General features: G+C 45.5%; 1 protein-coding gene across 3 annotated transcripts in view; it reads left to right on the forward strand.

Moving 5' to 3' along the window:
- LOC147028892 (partitioning defective 3 homolog) overlaps positions 1-24461 on the forward strand; it is a 336652-nt gene that overhangs the window by 237360 nt on the left and 74831 nt on the right. For all 3 annotated transcript variants that reach the window (XM_085879726.1, XM_085879725.1, XM_085879727.1), the window contains 2 exons: positions 7741-7864; positions 21491-21601. In XM_085879726.1, coding sequence (XP_085735852.1) covers positions 7741-7864; positions 21491-21601 — 235 coding nt within the window. The remainder of the gene's footprint in view (positions 1-7740; positions 7865-21490; positions 21602-24461) is intronic.

Here is a 24461-nt window from a genome sequence, read left to right on the forward strand (position 1 = left end):
TAAGAGGTTGGAAATCTTGAAGACTTAAAATTGGTCTCTGTCTCATAACCTTGCATGCCAGTAGCAACCCCTGAGTGTGTTTGTTAATGTTGGTGCGTTTGGGAATGGGAGGCAGGAGGAGGGGGTCAGAGCTGCGAAACTCCCTTGCAATTAGCCACGGGGAGAGGCAAAGCTGCAAAAACAACAATTCCGTGCACTCTTTTGTTCAGCGGCACCAGTGGTAGTTTAATAATGCAGAGGAAGCGGGAAGCATTTCATCACTGAGCTCTTCTGAAGTCTTCTCTCTGGAATGTATTTGTTAGGCCTCTGAAAATCAAAAGGAAGAAAAGAAAGGAAAAGTGCTAAGTTTTATCGAGGGTTCTTGAAGAACTCTTAATGTTGGTTTATAGATACTTTTGCTAATTCGTCGATGTATTGCTCGAGTCGATAATTTATCAAGAGGGCAATTCTGTCGAAGGGGCTCTTGAGGCCGCATTGTGCTGGCAGGGTTTTTGGCCTTGTAACCTTGTGTTCTCCCAGGCTTTTTAAAGTGACCTCGGCAATGGATCTTACATTGACATTTTTCACCCCTAGCCTTCAGCCACATTAGATGCTTTTTGCATTTTTACCAAACTTAGATACACCACCCTACCCCCTCATCCCTCCCCATTCCAATTTTCTGTTCAAATGCATCCCCAACCAACCAGTGGCGTTCTATCTTAGAATGTGTGTCTTCTCTGGTTTTTACTTTTTCTATAAGTGGGTCTCATTGATCATTTGCATTATGGCCTAAATGTGAGGGAACTGCACACTCCACAACAGTGAGGGTGTATTAATTAAGTGTCCCATGTAGTGATCATGGTACTTGCATAGTCCTTCCCCTAACCCCCCCACCCCCTAGAAGTTAACTGCACTCACAGCTGTGCACAGATATTTATGGCGGTTCATGGTCTGTCATTCACAGCGGTGTTAACAATCGCCAAAAGTCTGTGGCATGCACTCCATGCTGGATGCTCGACTGTAACATTAGGGTCGTTCTATGTATACCCCTGAGAGCGAGTAAAGAGAGTGATCGAAGAGCAGAGAGACGATGCCGACGCTGCTTTGATCTACACTCCATGTGCAATTGATGGCTCTGTTCGGACCGTCGCGCCCCATTTGGCCAGAGCACGGTGGCACAAACAGAGTCTTTTCACCGAAAGTTTGCCTTGCAGGCTTTCCTGGATTCCCGACTGAGGGCTATTGTCACCAGCGCTTCCTTGCAAAATTTGAGGATGTTTGACATACTTGAAAGGGAATGGCCACCAGGATCTCACACTGTGGTGGAGAGATGATCGTTACCTCCCACCGCCTTTACGTGTGCGTTTGCAGTGAGGTGACATGTATCGCTTCTCTTGAGATAATTTGCTAATCCAGGGTATTGCACGAAATCTTTAGCTTGACTTTTTGCTCAACTTTGTTGCTGCATTCAGCTCAGTTGGGAGCATATTCAACAACGCAGTGTGGTTCCATTCCTAACTAAAAGGGCACTTGGTAGAGTGCATACCTCAGCCACGTAATGCTTCCTCCATGAGAACATATCGGGCCAAATACATTTTTCAAATGTCATGCTATATATCGTTTATTGGCCCTATCTCTCAATGGTGAATAATCACTTTGGAAATGAAATAATTCTCGTATCCAGATACAGATTCGGATCTTCACCAAAATCTAATCAGTTCGTTCATGTCACACACCAAACCTGTCCACAAAATTTAATCCGGATCCATCCACAACTTTTTGAGATATCCTGCATACAAACAAACAGACGAACAAACAAGAAGACGACGACGTGCAGAGCACGATGCTTGCAAAATCCAAGAAAACAAGTTTGACCTCAAAAATAATTGGTGGTTGAATTCAATGACCAAATGTGAAACTCCTCTTCAAATTTCAAGTGAATCGGATGAAAATTGACAATTTTAGAAATTTGGCCGATGTTGTCCTTTTGGCCTATGTGGACCTCCAAAATAATTGGCTGGTTGAATTCAGTGACCTGAAATATAACCTCTTCAAATTTAAAGTCAATCAGATGAAAATTGAGGATTTTAGAAATACTGTTACGAATCTGGCAGCCATGAGCACACAACAGACAGGTCCCCGTAGCTCAGTTATTTCGTTAAGGCCGAGGTCACATTTGCCACGGCGGCCGTGGGGTCTCCAAAATCTACGGCCATTAGCAATTATACGGCGGGCCGCAGTATTTCCACGGTCACACAATGTAGCAGTCGCATATGTTTTTATTTTTCGGGGAGCTGCACGGGGTATTTATAAATTGTGGAGACCGAAAACGTGGGGTTGGCGTACGGTCTTTGATTTGATGTCGCACGGTGACCTTAGGGCCCCCCTGCGGCGGCCATATAATTTTCAAGGCAGATGCAAGGCGCCCGCAGGGGGACCGCAGGGGGTCCTAAGGCGAACGTGCGGCCAGACAGATGGTAACGAATGGGTTAATTATTTTTTTTTTTACCAGTTTTTTTTTTTTTGGCTTGTCGAATTGCTACGGCGAACGTAGAAATGAAAAAAGTTATAACCGCGTTATAATTCCACGGCGACCTTACGGCCTGTAAAATATAGCCAAACGGCGTAGGGCCACCCTGAGGCCACCGCAGAAACTCTGCGACCGCCGCACGTTTCTGTCAATTCTGGGGGGGGGGGCGGGGTACAGCCGCCGTATCCTCACCGTAGAGCAAATGTGACTTAGGCCTAAGGTCTGAGAAATTATGGAGACCGAAAACGTGGGGTTGCCGTACGGTCTTTGATTTGATGTCGCACGGTGACCTTAGGGCGTTCCTGCGGCAGCCATATAATTTTCAAGGTAGCCTCAAGGCGACCGCAGGGGGACCGCAGGGGGCCCTAAGGCGAACTTGCGGCCAGACGGACGGTAATGAATGGGTTAATTTTTTTTTTTTTTTACCATTTCTTTTGTTTTGGCTTGTCGAATTGCTATGGCGAATGTAGAAATGAAAAAAGTTATAACTCCGCGTTATAATTCCACGGTGACCCTAAGGCCTGTAAAATATAGCCAAATGGCGTAGAGCCACCCTGAGGCCACCGCAGAAACTCTGCGACCGCCGCACGTTTCTGTCAATTCAGAGGACGTACGGCCGCCGTATCCTCGCCGTAGAGCAAATGTGACTTAGGCCTAAGTGTGTGTGTGTATAGTTAGAATCCATCTCCTGTGTTGAATGGGTGATTAAATATCCGTGCGCTGCGGGGTTATTTTGATAGTCAGGGTTTTTTTTACATTTTCAAATGCAACAACACCTTCCCCTCGCTCCATCCTGACGCCATAACGCTCGCGGTGGGCGGAGTTCAATGAAGGACTTGGCGTCTCTCTCGACCAATCAGAGAGATGCGAGCGAGTTTGCCGTCGTTCGTCCAATGGGAGCCAACGTAGGACAATATTACTCATCTTCCTGTTTGAGGGGCGGTGCGCCGTGACGCCCGCCACCCCCTCCCCCCCCCAGTCCAATCAGCGGACTTGGCGCCCATTTTGGCCAATCACAGGGGCAACGAGCGGATTGCGTGCCAAAACCATCTAGTAAGGGGGGGCGGGTTACGAGAGGGAGTGCCCCCCCGGACGGGGAGTGAATAATTGATCGGCACGATCCGACTGGGGGCAGTTGGGGTTTGCCGGCCGGATCGTCTCAGATCGCCTCGCCTTGCCTGCTGGCGCTCGCTGCCTTGTCCACCCTCGTGCTGTTTGGCATCCTTCCTTCATCCTCCGTCCCTGGTGCTTGGAGTGGCATCGTTGTTGCGGGTTCGAGTCCCACCGAGCCAGAACGTCGAAGACCGTACGAGGCGGACAGGTCCAAGCTAGCTCTGGTCTGCAGATCACCTTTCCTTGAGCTGGAAGCCTTCAATAAAGACCTGACGGGGTCCATTTTTGGGTATCTGTGTGTGCGTGTGTGTGTCTGTGGGCCCCCTCTTGATAAGTAGAATTGTTAAGTGCTTTTTGCTGTACATTATTTGCATTACTTAGTCGGGTAACTCTGCCCTTACATGCTCCCCTCGTTTCCCAATTATTGTTGTAAATAAATTCCCCTTTTGTTGAATGTCCCAGCTCGTCCTTGTCGTTTCTATCATTGGTTTGCCGTGGTGCGAATGGGAATTAGGAGGCCTCATTGCTGCCGTAATCGTGCAATCGGCCCGGCAGGATTCTGGTACTCTCCACTCGGGGTACGACTCGGATCCGGCTCTGTAACGGCCCGGATCACGCAGATCCTGCCGAGGGTGAATTTCCCCGGTAGTTTGGACGACGTGGGTATTTAGGTTTATTGGAATTGGCAATTGACGCTATCCCACGCGGTCGACCTATTGTCGATCTTCGGTCCGATAAGGGACCCATGACCTTTCGGATTTATCTGAAAGGTACGACCTAAAGTTTCGTGAAGATCGGTTTAAAATTGTGACTTGAGGGCAAAAAATGTTTGGATGGATTCAGATGAAACTTGGACGACAGGTTTTGTGTGTGTGTGTGTGTGTGACGAGGAAGAATTAATTCGATTTTTGTTTAAGAACCGCATCCGGATATGATAATTATTTTTATTTTTCAAGTGTTTCTTCACCATTTAGAGATGTGGACGAAACTAAATATGGCATGATATTCAAAGAAGTTGAGTACGAGTTCGGATAGAACGAAGTGGCGTGGATGAATTTGGGTCGGTGACACAAACAGCCGACTATATTTTGGTTAAGTCGGTTACAAAATGTAAACTGTTCACCCTCGTGGAGATATGTGCTCCACCGAGTGCCGTTCTAGTTCTCCTTGTATTTCCTTCAAACCCGAAACTTAATTGTCATACCAAAGAGAACGATGTCACGCGAGTGCAGCACCTGCAATACATTATCATATCGATGGGATATGTTCTGTATCAAATTCTTTTCACATTTAATAATGTAAAATTTGATCACAAAGACTCATACAATCAAGAAATGGTTTTTTGGGGGGTTTTTTTGGTCAGGAGTTATCCATTTAAAAAGCAGTTCAACATTTTGGGTCACACCACATTCTTTGATGGGAGTGCCTTTCTTTTGTAAACGGATATTGACAAGGACACTATGTCGTCCTGCATTTCAGAGTGCTGCTCATGCCTGTTTTGCAATTTGAAGTGACGTTGTGGTAGTTGAGAGGTTGTGCGGTCATGCACAGTCAGGATCGTGAACGTGCGCGCACCTAAACCTGGTCTCCTCCCTCGGGGAAGCACTGGCGGTGCTGAATGCTCAAATGTCGAAACAGCTGCATGGGATGAGGCAGCAGCTGTTGTGAGTTTTGGCCATGACACCTGGATCTGAGCCTCGGGCTGGGTGCGGAACCCCATGTTTTCTTCGACTTCCTTGCGTGTACGAAGGAAAGCGTGGTTAGCCTGGTGGTGATGGGACGGAGGGCTATGGAAGGAGACAAGTTTCTGATTATGAGGGTATTTGTAGGTAGTCATAAAACACTGCCGTTTAATTCGAATGACCATCATCATACCCATTGGGTGAGATGATATGATCAATCGATACTTTCGGTGAAATGGACGTGATCTAATTGGGGTTATTGACCACGTTTTGGATGTAAAACTATAGTTTATTATACAGAGGCTTTTATTCTTAATCATGTCATGGAGATCATTGCATTTCTGTGATGATTGTGCAAGAAATCCAGTGCAAAGGCAAGAAAGCAGGATGTGGTGGAACAACTGCAGCCTGCGGCGTTTTTCCTTGTGAGATTTAACTTGGGGTTTCATGCAAACTAAGACTGCTTTTAAACTTGGATGATACCGCCAGCCTTTTTCCAGTGTGGTGGTTTGACTGTGTCAGGTTCTGGGCAGCCATGGGACGGGCAACCAACATTTCTGAATCTCCAATGTGTGGACATCATTGATGTAATGGCATCAAACCTGCCAAGTTGTTCTTGCGTGTTGGAATGAGTTCGGCAGGTGGAGGAAGTTGGGAAACGGGGTGGGGGCATGCGATGGATTAGAAGTAGGTGATTGGGGAGGGAGGGGGGTTAACTACACAGCTGTTTCTCCAAAAGGGGACAGAAATGCAGGAAAGCTCACGCATGCAGTGTGGATATGTCCGGTGATTCGATGCAGGAGCCGTACTTATTTTGGCTCGCCGTGGACGAAGGCTTTCAGCTTGGCCTCGCGTCTACTTTCTGTCGGAGCTGTTTTGTTTCTCATTCTGAACTTTTCGCCGTGTCAGCCTTGAACAGGAAACGCACTGGCAGTAACCTGAGGAAAAGCAGTGCAATGTGTCATGTCTATAACATTCACATTCTATAGTTATCCTTTGCTTTTCTTCGCTTGGTCTTCTTCTCCTCCTCCCCTCTCACCGTTTCACCCTTTAATCTGACTCGGTTCAAGCATTACAACTACCTTTCTACCCTCTATTGACTCTTTCTATGCCAATGCTTTATGCATGAACCATTTAGTAAGGGTCAACAGGCATTTAATAGAATATGAATCGCAGGACTCTAAACTCGTAAATTACTTGTGTACTTTTTTTTTTGACTTCTTTTTGTTTTTTTTGTTTTTTGGGGGGGAGGCTGCTAACCTTTAACCGTCATTCGTACATGTGTGAACTGTTTATTTTTTTGTGATGCGCAAAAATGGAACCGTCATTGTACATAGCCATGTTTCTCGTTTGAAAACGAAATTCACATCACCTGTCCCATATATTACATCACACATCCTGCTTGACCACAGGGATTTCCTTTGGACGAGCCATGTATCCCGAACCCTAACCCTTCTGTTTTCGGACAACAATTTCTGGGACTCTCTCTCTCTCTCTCTCTCTCTCTCTCTCTCTCTCTCTCTCTCTCTCTCTCTCTCTCTCTCTCTCTCTCTCTCTCTCTCTCTCTCTCTCTCTCTCTGTCTCTGTCTCTGTCTCTGTCTCTGTCTCTGTCTCTGTCTCTGTCTCTGTCTCTGTCTCTGTCTCTGTCTCTGTCTCTGTCTCTGTCTCTGTCTCTGTCTCTCTCTCTTCCTCTTCTTTGAGTTTTCTGCATGATAACGTCGGTGTTTTTATTTCGAACATTGTAGTTAACCTCCGCCATCGAAGATCGGAGGTTACTGTTTTCACCCCTTTCTGTTTGTTTGTTTGTTTGTGAACAGTATTACGGAAAAACTCCTCGACGGATTTCGACGAAACTTGTTGGGGGGATTAGGTATGGTCCAAGGATCATGCCATTAGATTTTGGACTTGGTCCAAAATCCAATATGGCTGCGATGGCGGCCATTTTGAAAAATAATTTGAATTTTTTTTTTTTTTACATTTCTACATGTTTTTAGTGATTTCCAAGCCCCTCCCCCCCAAAAAAAAAATTTTAGAGAAAAAAATTTTTTGCAACTTTTTTTTCAACAAAATTTCGATTTTTTTTTTTTTTTGCATTTCTACATGTTATAAGTGATTTCCAACTAAAAAACATGCCAAAATTATAATTGCAGCTGATTTTGGAACTTCAGGTGGATATACCCACGTAAAATCAATTTCTGTCTCAAGGAATCTAGTTATGACGAATGAATTGAGTATGTAAAAGGGAAAGTTGCAAACTATAACTCTGAGCACTGTTGACGTCGAATTGAATGAATAGGATATAAGGTTCACTTGAGTGACCTAGCAGTATTGGCGGCGGAGGTTTTGCACTCTACCGAGTGCTTCCCCTCTAGTTATCCATGTTGTGTTACGGAGATGAAATATGCATGCAAACTGAGTGCTCCCAATTATTTGCAGGCTGTTGCTGTGACCCCACTGCAGCCAGAGTGTCCTGTTGATCCAGGCCTGGACAACTCAAACCATTTGGGAAAAACGTTGCAGCAATGCCTTCCACCAAGTTCTCTACGAAACAATATACTGGGTACGTTGTGAACCATGTTGTGATGTTGAAATTGTTTGATAGTTTGATTTAGGCCCAACCGGGCGTAGTGGCGTGCGCCTGTAATCCGGCTACTCGGAGGCTTGGGTTGGAGGATCGCTTGAGGACGGGGGCTCTGCACTGGGCAGGGTGTAGAGCAGCCCGGAATCATGGCGAAACCCAAATCCTGATCCCTGTGTCGTAAGAGGCGACCAGGGTTGCGTCAGGAAGGGCATCCGGCGTAAAACCTGTGCCAAATCAGTATGCGGATCATAACGGATGATCCGCTGTGGCGACCCCTAACGGGAGCAGCCGAAAGATGAACAACAACAGTTTGATTTAGGCCCAACTCTGTTGTTTCTGTGGCTAAGAACCAATCCTGGGCAGGTCACCACGATGTAGCAGAGTGCAGAAATTTCCAATGGAGAACGAGTCTTGCTGGTGAGGGCTGGTGTCCCTTTTGCTCCAACGAAGGTTTAATGCCCGAATCCTCACCTTCTCCTTACTTCCCACGATGGTTAGCATAGCTTGATCAACGTCCTGTCAATTTCAAGCTTTACAGAAATTTCTGCTTTGAATAGCCATGGGAAGCAAACCCATGCCATCAAAAGCAATGCACCAAGGCTCAACCCGCTCCACTACATAGCCACTCAAACTCTATTGATGCATCATCAAAATGAATGATGACCTCCAGAAAAGGGCACTCATCCTCGGCGTAAAGAGATTTAATCCACCCTGCAGGATAAATTATAACAACTCTCTATGTTTGAACAGAGATCAAGTGAGTAGTGCGCAGATCAAGAGGCAGGATTTATAAATATTTTTTTCATTGGAGAGTTAAATGACAGAGGGGAATTGGCAACAGACTAACAGAGTAGGAGTAGACAAAATCATGGGTCGAGGTGTGGAATGACATTCGATAGTGGTGCCACCACCTGCTTGAATTTCTGGAGGCAAGAGTGCGATTATTGTCTCCCGAAGGCAGTCCCATAAACTGGAGGAAAGAGGGATATAAGGGTGGAGGTCTCCAGTAATCCCTGGTTTTGGGAGTTTAACCAGGAAGTGGTTACTGGAAGTATGTGTGTATCCTGAAGGAACTGGGAAGGATTGGAGGTCTAAGAAAGCTGAGGGAGCTGAGACAGAGGAGAGACGGTAAAAACACAGGCCACCAACCTGTCTGCGTGGTGAAAGCAACAGGTCCTGTGCTTCAGCCTCATCACGGGTGATGCAATTAATCTTGAGACTTTTAGATAACACAGAGTTCAGGTGAGGCAGGCGTGACGAAGTGGTACCAAGCCACAGGGGGAAGAACAGTACTCTTTTGAGCCACCAACAAAGACCTTGTAGGCTGTGAGTAATTCTGCTTTCTGAAGGAATGACCTGGAAAGACTGAGGATGCTCAGTCTGCATCTGGCATTTGATGCCAGCTTTGATTTATAGATACAGTACTGTGCAAAAGTTTGGGTTATTTTCATTTTTGGGCTGCTGTTCCCCATTAAACATGTGTGGGAAGTTTGAAGTGTGCAATATAGGGAGATAATAATTCAAATTTTTGTGAAAGCCAATTTCATATCACAATTCCCTTTAAGTATATTAAAAAAATGGGAAATTGAAGAAGTTTTATCTTTGTTTTACATATTTATTCTCATGTGCTGGTAATCACTTACCACAAATTAAATATCCAAACTCTGCCGATAAGAGCACACTATAAAGAAAATAGTAGAAAAGCTGAAGATCCACAATGGTGTGAGGAACACTTTGCAACACCTGAAAGAAACTGGCTCGGTATAAGACAAGAAAAGGCCAGTAAGACCCAGAAGAATCTTCTCAAGGCAAGACAAGCACTTGAGGTTGCTCAGCTTACATCTTCTTCTTCCTCTTTCGGCTGCTCCCGTTAGGGGTCGCCACAGCGGATCATCGTATCATCCGTATGATCCGCATAGTGATTTGGCACATGTTTTACGCCGGATGCCCTTCCTGACGCAACCCTGGTCGCCTCTTACGACACAGGGATATGGTACACCTATTTTAACCGGGGTATACACCAGCCCAGTATACCGGTACTCATTTCGCCGACCTCGGAAGGATGACAGGCTGAGTCAACCCCCTGGTGCATTAATTCAGTGGCCCAACGGGGCTTGAACTCAGGACCTTTTGGATCCCAAGCTGCTGCCCTAACCACTGCGCCAACACCAGGCTCCGGTTGCTCAGCTTACATGATGGGAAGAAATCAAGGCAACAAATGACATTAAATGAGAGCAGGCCTGAGCAGTAAGATCTCGTCCACCACTGTGTGCAGAAGGCTCATTTCAGCAAGTCTCCATGGCGGAGTTGCAGCAAAGAAACCACTGCTGAGATCACAGAATAAGGTGAAAACACTAAAGGTTGCAACGCAACACCAAAATTGGGTCACTGAACAATGGAATCGGGTACTCTGGTCTGATGAATCAGTTTGACGTTTTTGTATCTAAGAGACGCCAGTTTGTACACAGAAGACCTGTTGAACATTACGATACACAATGTTTGCAGCCTACTGTTAAGGCCTAAGTCGCATTTGCTCTATGGCGAGGATACGGCGGCCGTACCCCCCCTGAATTGACAGAAACATGCGGCGGCCGAAGAGTTTCTGAGGTGGCCTCAGAGTGGCCCTGCGCCATATGGCTATATTTTACAGGCCGTAAGGTCGCCGTGGAATTATAGCGCGGAGTTGTAACTTTTATCATTTCTACATTGGCCGTAGCAATTCGACAAGCCAAGCTGTGACGTAGTTGTGTTCCACATCGACCGTACGTAGGGCGTACAGTGGGCTTGCATTATTCGTGCGGCTGCCACAGGCTCTTATCAATGAAAAATGAATTTTGCCAACCGCCAAAAAATTACGGTGGCCGCACTATTTCCACAGTCGCCGCAGGGTAGTCCTAAGGCGTCCCTGTGTTCAACGTACGGTGGCCTTGCGGTCTGAGTGACTACATGCGGGCAACGCAGGGCCGACGCACGGTTCCCCTACGCCCGCCGTGCGTCCTAGGTACGGCCTCCGTGGCAGTCTGCGTCAACCGTGCGTCCACTGTGCGCTACCGCTAGAGATCGGAGTATAGGTGATTGCCTATACTCCAAACTGGTATATTCAGATATATATATATATATATATATATATATATATATATATATATATATATATATATATATATATATATATATATATATATAGTTATAGTATATTCAGTTATATATACTGGTATATTTCGAACTGATATATTTTTATTTCAGTAAAAAAGAACTGGTATATATATACCCACTCGTTACCTTCCGTCTGGCCGCACGTTCGCCTTGAGGCTACCTTGCGTCTGCCTTGAAAATTCTATGGCCGCCGCAGGGGGGCCCTAAGGTCACTGTACGACATCAAATCAAAGACCGTACGGCACCCCCACCTTTTCGGTCTCCACAATTTCTAAATATGTCGTGCGGCTCCCCGAAAAATAAAAACAAATGTGACTGCTACATTGTGTGACCGTGGAAATACTGCGGCCACCCTATAATTGCTGGTGGCCGTAGCTTTGTAGACTCTACGGCCGCCGAGCCAAATGTGACTTAGGCCTAAACAATGGACTCTGTAACTGTTTGGGGTTGTATCTCAGTTTTTGGTGCAGGAAAACTTTTTAAAAATTAATGGGACGCGAACAAAAAAGAAGTACAATCAGATACTGTGGCACCATGCAGTTCCTGTTGGAAATCATTTAATGGGAAGAGGATTCCTTTTCCAACAAGATAATACTGAAATCCAAAACACATTTCCAATTTTACTAAAATATGCAATTTGGTCTCTTTCTGTCCCTCTCTTTTTTTTGACGACGATACATTCGGTCGTTACTTATCCAATCTCAACTGAACTTGACAGGAGTACTCAGGGTCACATGATGGACGTTATAGTAACTTAATTTGCCACCCCTCCCCCCTCCCCATTGGGGTATGGGGATTTTCACCTTGGGCAAAATCCATGTAAAGGTGTATATCCGTGTTGAGATAGCGAATCGTGGCATTTTCCAAAGCCACTTCAAATAACAAAAGTAATAACAACACAAATGATAATAGCATAATATTAATGTTATGACAAAACGATATTAATAATATCCACGCTCCCCAAGGGGTTTTTCCTCATTGGACAAATGCTGGGTTAGCGTGTATTAATGGCTTATCATGTTGTTTCTTGGGGAAAGCCTACCAAAAGTAAAAAATATGATAAACCACAAACGCATCCAAGTACCGACTTAAACAGTCGTGACTGCTGTTTTACATGACATTGAAAGAAATCTGGAGTAATTACGACATCCTTGAGGCATTCTATGTTCTTATGGAATCCACCACAGAATAACGCACCTGGACGGACCGGACCATACTCTGTACAGAGCGATGGTTCTACCAAAGCAGTCTCCTGGGCTGTTGGCACAATCCTGGACGGGTCGCCACTCCGACACAGGATACTTGAATGGCTCCATCATCCCAGCAAGCTGGTACTCATTTTGCCGACCTCAGAAGAATGACAGGTTGAGTCAACCCCACTTGGTATTAATTCAACAGCCGAGTGGGATTTGAACTCAGGACCCTAGGATCCCAAGCCTGCGACCCCAACTATTAAGCCAACATCAGGCACACCTGAAGCTCAATCTACTGCAATCTGTATACCCCTGAGCGGATAATAACATAACCCTTCCTATCGCCTCCGTAGGGAGTGCGTACATTAGTATGTTAAAACACTATTTGAAGAACAAGGTTTCAGCTTGTGTGCTTCCAGTGGAAGAATGGCCACACCATGGTGTCGACATGAGTTACATCAAAGCCATGTGGGATTACCTTGAAGCAGAGAAGAATAAGAGGACCCCAACTGAACCCGAGAGAACTGTGAAATGTACTACAGGATATTTGGTACAATATTCCTGTCAGTGCTTCAGTCGTATACAGGAAGCATGGGTAAAAGAGTGATGGCACTCAAGAAGGCAAAGGGTGGAGACAAAATATTGACTGAAACTATCAAATGGCACTGATCTTGTTATTTATTGAAGCAGTTTGTTTCACACACTTGTATAAATGTTGTTAATTTACAATAATCGACTCATTTGACTGTTATCACTGATAATTTGATGAAATTGCCCTCGTAACTTTCGCCTCACCACATGTCGCTGCAGAGGCACAGGCTTGTTTTAACCAAAATGCATGTAATGAAATACTTGACATCACCACGATGGAATTCAAAACACCTCACCACGATGGAATTCAAAACACCTCACCACCATAGTATTCAAAACACCTCACTACCATGGAATTCAAAACACCTCACCACCATGGAATTCAAAACACCTCACCACCATGGAATTCAAAACACCACACCACCATGGAATTCAAAACACCTCACCACCATGGAATTCAAAACTCCTCACCACCACGGAATTCAAAACCCCTCACCACCACGGAATTCAAAACCTCTCACCACCACGGAATTCAAAACCCCTCACCACCACGGAATACAAAACGCCTCACCACCACGGAATTCAAAACTCCTCACCAGCACGGAATTCAAAACTCCTCACCACCATGGAATTCAAAACACCTCATCATCATGGAATTCAAAACACCTCACCACCATGGTATTCAAAACACCTCACCACCATGTAATTCAAAACACCTCACCACCATGTAATTCAAAACACCTCACCACCATGGAATTCAAAACACCTCACCACCACGGAATTCAAAACACCTCACCACCACGGAATTCAAAACACCACACCACCATGGAATTCAAAACACCTCACCACCATGGAATTCAAAACACCTCACCACCATGGAATTCAAAACACCTCACCACCATGGAATTCAAAACACCTCACCACCATGGAATTCAAAACACCTCACCACCATGGAATTCAAAACACCTCACCACCATGGAATTCAAAACACCTCACCACCATGGAATTCAAAACACCTCACCACCATGGAATTCAAAACACCTCACCACCATGGTATTCAAAACACCTCACCACCATGTAATTCAAAACACCTCACCACCATGGAATTCAAAACACCTCACCACCACGGAATTTAAAAAAACACCACACCACCACGGAATTCAAAACACCTCACCACCACGGAATTCAAAACACCACACCACCACGGAATTCAAAACACCTCACCACCACGGAATTCAAAACACCTCACCACCATGGAATTCAAAACACCTCACCACCATGAAATTCAAAACACCTCACCACCATGAAATTCAAAACACCTCATCACCACGGAATTCAAAACACCTCACCACCAGGGAATTCAAAACACCACACCACCACGGAATTCAAAATACCTCACCACCACGGAGTTCAAAATACCTCACCACCACGGAATTCAAAACACCTCACCACCATGAAATTCAAAACACCTCACCACCATGAAATTCAAAACACCTCATCACCACGGAATTCAAAACACCTCACCACCACGGAATTCAAAACACCACACCACCACGGAATTCAAAACACCTCACCACCATGGTATTCAAAACACCTCACCACCATGGTATTCAAAACACCTCACCACCATGGAATTCAAAACACCTCACCACCATGGTATTCAAAACACCTCACCACCATGGAATTCAAAACACCTCATCACCATGGAATTCAAAACACCTCATCACCATGGAATTCAAAACACTTCACCACCATGGAATTCAAAACACCTCACCACCATGGAATTCAAAACACCTCACCACCATGAAATTGAAAACACCTCACCACCATGGAATTAAAAACACCTCATCACCATGGAATTCAAAATACCACCACCACATTATTACAAACCTCACCGCAATGTTATTAAAAACACCTCACCGCCACGTTCTTCAAAACACCTCACCACCACGTTCTTCAAAACACCTCACCGCCACGTTCTTCAAAACACCTCACCTCCACGTTCTTAAAAACACCTCACCTCCACGTTCTTAAAAACACCTCACCTCCACGTTCTTAAAAACACCTCACCGCCACTTTCTTAAAAACACCTCACCGCCACGTTCTTAAAAACACCTCACCTCCACGTTGTTAAAAACACCTCACCTCCACGTTCTTAAAAACACCTCACCGCCACTTTCTTAAAAACACCTCACCACCATGGAATTCAAAACACCTCACCACCATGGAATTCAAAACACCTCACCACCATGGAATTCAAAACACCTCACCACCACGGAATTCAAAACACCTCACCACCACTTTCTTAAAAACACCTCACCACCATGGAATTCAAAACACCTCACCACCATGGAATTCAAAACACCTCACCACCATGGAATTCAAAACACCTCACCACCATGGAATTCAAAACACCTCACCACCACGGAATTCAAAACACCTCACCGCCACTTTCTTAAAAACACCTCACCACCATGGAATTCAAAACTCCTCACCACCACGCAATTCAAAACTCCTCACCACCACGGAATTCAAAACTACTCACCACCACGGAATGCAAAACGCCTCACCACCACGTTCTTAAAAACACCTCACCCCCACGTTCTTAAAAACACCTCACCCCCACGTTCTTGAAAACACCTCACCGCCACGTTCTTGAAAACACCTCACCTCCGCGTTCTTGAAAACACCTCACCTCCACGTTCTTGAAAACACCTCACCCCCACGTTCTTGCAAACACCTCACTGCCACGTTCTTGAAAACACCTCACCGCCACGTTCTTAAAAACACCTCACCCCCACGTTCTTAAAAACACCTCACCGCCACGTTCTTAAAAACACCTCACCACCACGTTCTTAAAAACACCTCACCACCACGTTCTTAAAAACACCTCACCACCACGCTATTAAAAACAACTCACCGCAATGCTATTAAAAACAACTCACCGCCACGCTATTAAAAACAACTCACCGCCACGGTTTTAAAAACAACTCACCGCCACGGTTTTAAAAACAACTCACCGTCACGGTTTTAAAAACAACTCACCGCCACGGTTTTAAAAACAACTCACCGCCACGGTTTTAAAAATACCTCACCGCCACGGTTTTAAAAACAACTCACCGCCACTGTTTTAAAAACAACTCACCGCCACGGTTTTCAAAACACCTCACCGCCACGGTTTTCAAAACACCTCACCTCCACGTTCTTCAAAACACCTCACCGCCACGTTCTTCAAAACACCTCACCTCCACGTTCTTAAAAACACCTCACCGCCACGTTCTTAAAAACACCTCAACCTCCACGTTCTTAGAAACAACTCACCGCCACGTTCTTAAAAACACCTCACCTCCACGTTCTTAAAAACACCTCACCGGCACTTTCTTAAAAACACCTCACCGCCACGTTCTTAAAAACACCTCACCTCCACGTTCTTAAAAACACCTCACCGCCACGTTCTTAAAAATACCTCACCCCCACGTTCTTAAAAACACCTCACCACCATGGAATTCAAAACACCTCACTACCATGGAATTCAAAACACCTCACCACCATGGAATTCAAAACACCTCACCACCACGGAATTCAAAACCCCTCACCACCACGGAATTCAAAATGCCTCACCACCACGGAATTCAAAAATCCTCACCACCACGGAATTCAAAACCCCTCACCACCACAGAATTCAAAACACCTCACCACCACGGAATTCAAAACACCTCACCCCCACGTTATTAAAAACACCTCACCATGACGTTCTTAAAAACCTCACCGCGACGTTCTTAAAAACACCTCACCGCGACGTTCTTAAAAACACCTCACCGCCACGTTCTTAAAAACACCTCACCCCCACGTTCTTGAAAACACCTCACCTCCACGTTCTTGAAAACACCTCACCGCCACGTTCTTGAAAATACCTCACCGCCACGTTCTTGAAAACACCTCACCGCCAAGTTCTTGAAAACACCTCACCGCAACGTTCTTGAAAACACCTCACCGCCACGTTCTTGAAAACACCTCACCTCCACGTTCTTAAAAACACCTCACCGCCACGTTCTTAAAAACACCTCACCGCCACGTTCTTAAAAACACCTCACCACCACGTTCTTAAAAACAACTCGCCACCACGCTATTAAAAACAACTCTCCGCCACGCTATTAAAAACAACTCACCGCCACGCTATTAAAAACAACTCACCGCCACGCTATTAAAAACAACTCACCGCCACGCTATTGAAAACAACTCACCGCCACGGTTTTAAAAACAACTCACCGCCACGGTTTTAAAAACAACTCACCGTCACGGTTTTAAAAACAACTCATCGCCACGGTTTTAAAAACAACTCACCGCCACGGTTTTAAAAACAACTCACCGCCACGGTTTTAAAAACAACTCACCGCCACGGTTTTCAAAACACCTCACCGCCACGGTTTTCAAAACTCCTCACCGCCACGGTTTTCAAAACAACTCACCGCCATGGTTTTCAAAACAACTCACCGCCATGGTTTTAAAAGCAACTCACCGCCACGCTATTAAAAACAACTCACCGCCACGCTATTAAAAACAACTCACCGCCACGGTTTTAAAAATAACTCACCCCCACGCTATTAAAAACAACTCACCGCCACGGTTTTCAAAAGATCTCACCGCCACGGTTTTAAAAACAACTCGCCGCCACGGTTTCAAAAACAACTCACCGCCACTGTTTTAAAAACACCTCGCCGCCACGGTTTTAAAAACAACTCGCCGCCACGGTTTCAAAAACAACTAACCGCCACGCGATTAAAACAACTCAGCGCCACGCCATTAAAAACAACTCGCCGCCACGGTTTTAAAAACAACTCGCCGCCACGCTATTAAAACAACTCAGCGCCACGCTATTAAAAACAACTCGCCGCCACGGTTTAAAAAACAACGCGCCGCCACGCTATTAAAACAACTCAGCCCCACGCTATTAAAAACAACTCACCTCCACCGTTTTAAAAACAACTCGCCGCCACTGTTTTAAAAACAACTCGCCGCCACTGTTTTAAAAACAACTCACTGCGACGGTTTTAAAAACAACTCGCCGCCACAGTTTTAAAAACAACTCGCCGCCACGGTTTTAAAAACAACTCGCCGCCACGGTTTTAATAACAACTCGCCGCCACGGTTTTAATAACAACTCGCCGCCACGGTTTTAAAAACAACTCACCGCCACTGTTTTAAAAACACCTCACCGCCACGGTTTTAAAAACAACTCGCCGCCACGGTTTCAAAAACAACTCACCGCCACGCGATTAAAACAACTCAGCGCCACGCCATTAAAAACAACTCGCCGCCACGGTTTTAAAAACAACTCGCCGCCATGCTATTAAAACAACTCAGCCCCACGCTATTAAAAACAACTCACCTCCACGGTTTTAAAAACAACTCGTCGCCACTGTTTTAAAAACAACTCGCCGCGACGGTTTTAAAAACAACTCGCCGCCACAGTTTTAAAAACAACTCGCCGCCACGGTTTTAAAAACAACTCGCCGCCACGGTTTTAAAAACAACTCGCCGCCACGGTTTTAAAAACAACTCGCCGCCACGGTTTTAAAAACAACTCGCCGCCACGGTTTTAAAAACAACTCGTCGCCACGCTTTTTAAAACAACTCGCCTCCACGGTTTCAAAAACAACTCAGCGCCACGCTATTAAAACAATTCAGCGCCACTCTATTAAAAACAACTCACCGCCATGCTATTAAAAACAACTCACCGCCACGGTTTTCAAAACACCTCACCGCCACGGTTTTAAAAGCAACTCACCGCCACGCTATTAAAAACAACTCACCGCCACACTATTAAAAACAACTCACCTCCACGGTTTTAAAAACAACTCACCGCCACGCTATTAAAAACAACTCACCGCCACGGTTTTAAAAGCAACTCACCCCCACGCTATTAAAAACAACTCGCCGCCATGGTTTTAAAAACAACTCGCCGCCACGGTTTCAAAAACAACTCGCCGCCACGGTTTTAAAAACAACTCGCCGCCACGGTTTCAAAAACAACTCGCCGCCACGGTTTCAAAAACAACTCACCGCCACGCTATTAAAAACAACTCACCGCCACGGTTTTAAAAACAACTCACCGCCACTGTTTTAAAAACAACTCACCGCCACTGTTTTAAAAACAACTCACCGCCACTGTTTTAAAAACAACTCACCGCCACTGTTTTAAAAACACCTCACCGCCACTGTTTTAAAAACACCTCACCGCCACTGTTTTAAAAACACCTCACCGCCACTGTTTTAAAAACAACTCCACACCATGTAACCGCCCACCACATTCTTAAAAACTTCTGACCCACACTTAACTGCCACTTTATTAAAAACACCCCTCCTCTCTGTAATTCAAAACAACTCCCACTCTATGGAGACACGAGCTTGTTTTAACCACAATACTTTAAGTGCTGAATAATATAAGGGAATTAAAACATTACATGCAGAGCACTGTGACTTCAACATGGCTGCTTTGCGACTTCGAGTCAAAAAATAAAGTTTATCTCAAAAAAAATTCAATATGTGCATTCCCCAGGACATCAACATGGAAGGGTATAAATAAATAAATAAATACATGTATACTGTTTATGTAAATATTGTTGCAGACCCAGGGTTGGGGCGAGAAGCTACCTCGGGTTCCCACCAGACTCTCCGAAATCGCAGGCTGTCGCACACGGATAACTCCGTGACACGGTGGGTCGCTAATCAACCGTGAACTCCAATAACTCAACCACGTGACTTTTGCGTCCTCTGTCTACTGGATACCGGTTACCTAATGGTCACGTGATTTCATTACCGGGGGACATGCCCTCGGTATGCCTTGTTCAAACCGGATCACCTTACCAGATCACATGCAGCCGAGCGTAACTGCCAAGGACGTACCGGCTAGAAAACAGATTGTTGGGGAATAATGTCCCAGCTAAGCTCGGATATGGATCATGCTGGACCAATGAAGGAAAAGACGAAAATGAGCTTGGAACATTTCTATACAAGCATTTATTTACAATCAGGCGAGGAAAGGTATGTGATCCAGTGAATGGGGTTTATTATTATGTACAGCAGGGGATAACAAGGAATTTGTGGGGGAGCAAGGAAATAGCAAGGAAATAAAGGCAAGCAATTTACAAAAGCAGACAGAGCACACTTATCCTGTTATATCTTCTACAATCTTAACTTATGCTATGATAGGCGCCATCACAAACACAAACACACAAACCCGATGAAGATTAGTTAGCCATAAGGAAGGAGAGCAGATGAGGAAGAACGGCCTCGCAATACCTGGCACGGTTGACCGACCACACAACCCAGTATGCTTTGGGGGATGCTTTGCTTGAGCAATCCCACCTTAAGAGTTGGCGCGTTATCTTCTGCTTAATCACTTTGCTGGGGCTCATGGAAACATGTGCTTTGCATTGGTCCAGAAGAATGTCTGTCACACACCAACCCTGAGTGTAGATGTAGCGACAGGCAGACAATGAAGTGCAGTGAAGAGAGGGTGGAGCAGAGAGGTGGACAAAGTGGGCGAGGCAGGTGGAGAAGTGGGCGCGGCAGGCAGGCGGACGAAGTGCAGAGAGAGGGCAAACGGCTTCGCGATCCTCCTTTTATAAGCCCCGGGTGAAGGGGGTGACGACCCGAAGCGACACGCCATCATCCGAATCGTGCTGTCCTATTGGGTCCCGGCCCTGCCCTGCCAGGCTCCTGGGGCTGGAAGCGGTCTCATTCGCACATCAGTCGCAACACGACCCGGAATCTTGCACCAAACACCCACGACCCCCCATCGTGACCCCCGTCGCCCATCCTCCCATGTTCTGGTGACTGGACGAGGGTTGCGTTGGTCCCACGTGCCCACTCGGGCATCTCCGGCAAGACACAGTCGGCGCTGCCAACGCACCTGGCCCGTCCCCACGCCACGCAGCCCGAGAGGCCTGGGCCATGCAACACGCCGCTGCCTGATGGCGAACCGTATCGATGCGGAGTTGTGAGGAGGCGCGTGGTTTTTCCCGTGTGCGGGAGATGTTGGTGGTCGAGGTGGTGAGCTTTTGGTGAGCGAAGGTTGAGCAAGGTGAGACGCCGTTGCAAATTGGCACACAGATTTGAATGAAAGGGCACGCCATGCATACGCCGGGCAGCGAGTTTGTTCATGTGGTAATTTTCACAGGTGGCTGCCTGGGCGCTGTGCCTGCTTCGATTTGCACCACGGTTAAAAGGAAAGGGTTTGATGGAAATCAGGATGGAAGATAGAGATATAGTTATGAGACCTAGCGCTAAGACCCACGCAATGCACTTCATCCCGTTAATCCATTAGACATGAGGGGAATGTCTGACTGCACGAAGACTAATGAAATAACTGCCTGGAGATCACTGTATGCTGGGTTCCATTGCTTTAGAGGTATGTGGTTTTGCAGAACAGCAAAATATATATATATATATATATATATATATATATATATATATATATATATATATATATATATATATATATATATATATATATATATATATATATATATTACACAGACACAGACACATACACATACACATAGACATCAGGCTTAAGCAAAGGTTGGTAGCAACTGGATTGCTTGTTAACTTCTTTCAAGTTTCTTATTTATTCCCACCATTCTCTTTCTGTGTCAACATTCAGCATCGACCATTCACAACGAGCCTATCTCCTCTGCATTCTGCCACAAATCCCAGAGACCACCTCCACCCCATGACCTGGGATCTGCAGCACCCAGAGCAGCGTCATCCTTGGGTATGTTTGTATCACGGAACATTGACTTGGTTGTTCATATTTTGGCTCCAAGCGATGGGATTGCTGAGTGATGAAAACTTGAAGTCCAAGCCATTTAGTTGGGATTATGATAATTACACCTTCAACCATGCAGTGCAATTATATGGGTGGTGTCATGCATCTAACCTGGATATACATAGCACACTGCACACCTTTACTTCTACTTCTTTATTTGTATTGTTTGACTCTTTAATCTTTGTGCTACTTTTATTTTTTCAACATAATTTTGATTTCGATTATCATGTGATTCCAGAAGATTCTTGGTAAATATGTAAAACCATTCCTCAGTACAAAAGACTACTATGTCTTTGTTAATGCTTGTGTCTGTTTTTGTTAATTCAAAATATAGGTTTTATCTACGTAAAGTTGACGAGGGTTCATTAACCGCCTTGGTAAGCAAAGTTGAAGGTGATGTTTCAGGCTCGAGACCTTCGTCACAGCAAAAGAGGATCCATTACTCACGACCTTACACATATCCTTGTTCAGTGTCACATTAATGGACCTGAGAGCTGGCTGTCACTCTTCAGTCATGCGCACGTCTGACCCACGGCTCCTCTATTGCAGATAGCCGAGGGGGGCGCATTCCACCCCAAAACAGGCCCAGAATGTCACGGAAGCACAGCTTACATTGTCATTAACACACGGGCTATGGTTGCTCCCTCAGGGTTCGCAACTTTCACTTCACATGCACTCTCCTAGTTCTTTTTGGTATGTGTGTTCCACCTGCCCGTTTGGGGTAAATTGCCTTAATTGCAAATTAACTTGATTGCCCATTGGTGGTTTGGGTTTGTGAGTTCAGCCACAGTGTTGTGCCCTTGAGCAGAACACACTGGCAAACACAAATGCTGTTCAGAACCTTTTTGTAATTTTTATTTCCTTGTTTACTTGATGTTTAAATGTTTTTGATAAGCATACAAAAGTGGGCGCTGTCTCATTAACTGCACAATTTTTTTGCAAGTACTCAAGTACGAGTACACCTGTGAGCAATAAGGTATCGTGTGAAACCAAACTACAGTTTGTAACTTCAAATTCCCAGCAGGTGTGATTAAAAATGAAATTGCCGTTCACCATTGTGCCACAGTGGGGTTGTAGCATCTCAGAGCTTGCCTTTTTCTTTGGCGAGAGCATCAAGCTGCCATATCTGCTTATGGCTAGTAAAGACATTGTTAAGTAAACCGCCCACCATGTTTTTAGGGCCTGTGTAATCATTATATGCACTCCACAGCAGGGGCCAAAATTCAGAGAGGAGAGAGAGATGGAATAGAGGAGTGGGAACAGAACTAAAATGACAAAATGAGTAAGAGAAGGGAATGAGTATGTTGGGGGAGTGAGATGTAGGGGGGAAATGGGGAAGGGTGGAGGTCAAAATATCACCCTCATGCTCTCAATGGCAAAAAATATTCAAACTCTGCCCATATTTTTGAGGACCTACAGAAAGACGTGGGTAATAGCTGACATCTTTTTGGATTGGTTCCACAACTGTTTCGTCCCTCAAGTAGAGAGGTACCTGGCAGTAAAGAACCTCTCCTTCAAGGTCCTCATGCTGGTGTACAATACTCCTGGCCACCCTGAGGTGCTGAATGTGGCCATCTCAATATTGAGGTCATCTTCCTGCCACCCAAAACCACCTCCCTGATCCAACCCCTTGACAAAGATAATTTCAGCGTTTGAAATGTACTGCACCGCCACACCTTCCATCACATCTTGGATGTTATAGAGTCCAACCCCGAACTTACCTTTGGGAAATGTTGGAAGGACTTCAACATAGCACACCTCATCAGCGCCACCAAACACTTTGTGGATGAAGTCAAAGCCTCCACCATCAACTCTTGTTGGCAAAATCTATGGCCACAGGCAGTCAACAACTTCAGAGGCTTTCCCGACACCACGGAAGAGAGGCAGAAAATTGCCGTGTTGGCACGGGAGACGGGAGGGGAAGGCTTCAACGATATGGAGTCTGATGAATTAAAGGATCTCATCACCTTGCACGGTGAGGAGCTGATTGAGGAGGAGTTGGAGGCCAACATATGGGTTTCTAAGGAAGAGAAGAAGAGGGCAATTTTATTTATTCATATGCAGTATTTATCATTTTCTGGGGTGTGGCTGTGTTTCTGATCCAATGCCCTTGTTACTAGCACGCTGGTACTCATTTTACCGACCTCAGAAAGATGACAGGCTGAGTTAACCCTACGCCAAAAATCCAACCTGGCTGATATTCAATGGTCTGACTGGTGTTCATTCAATGGCTGGGGCAGGGGCTTAAACTCAAGACCCTAGGATCTTAAGCCAAGCACCTTAACCATAAAGTCAACACCATACCTTAGAAGGGCAGTGCAGATGAGGAAGAGGTGGCAAGGCCCAATCTGACCATCAAGTTTCTGGGTGAGGTTCTGCAGGATATGAGGGCAGTAGCTTGACAGGTTGCAAGATGCCGACCGAGCAATGGATCAGTTCAAGAGGAGGTTGGATGATATTTTGCTGCCATACAGAACTTTACAGAAAGCTGCTGCACTCAGCAACACAGCTCTCGATTACCCCTTTTTTTTCTTCCACTCGGTACCTCCACCTCAAAAACCATCAGCACCCTCACCTGCGTCCTCTTCAGAGGAGTTCACCGAGTTCAAACTCATCATCATCATCATCATCATCATCATCATCATCATCATCATCATCATGTCAAGCCAGATCAGATCTGTGACTTGCTACAGGTATCATGTAAACCTGTACAAACCTGTTTCATGGTCGGGTTGATGGCGAATAAAGCATCTCCCCAACCAGGTTTTCTAGTAAGGATAGTGTATGATATGGATACCCAGCAGGA

Source organism: Eptatretus burgeri, chromosome 4 (genome assembly GCF_056783735.1).
Source record: "Eptatretus burgeri isolate ZD-2024b chromosome 4, Ebu_testis_v1, whole genome shotgun sequence".
Classification (NCBI taxonomy): Eukaryota; Metazoa; Chordata; class Myxini; order Myxiniformes; family Myxinidae; genus Eptatretus; species Eptatretus burgeri.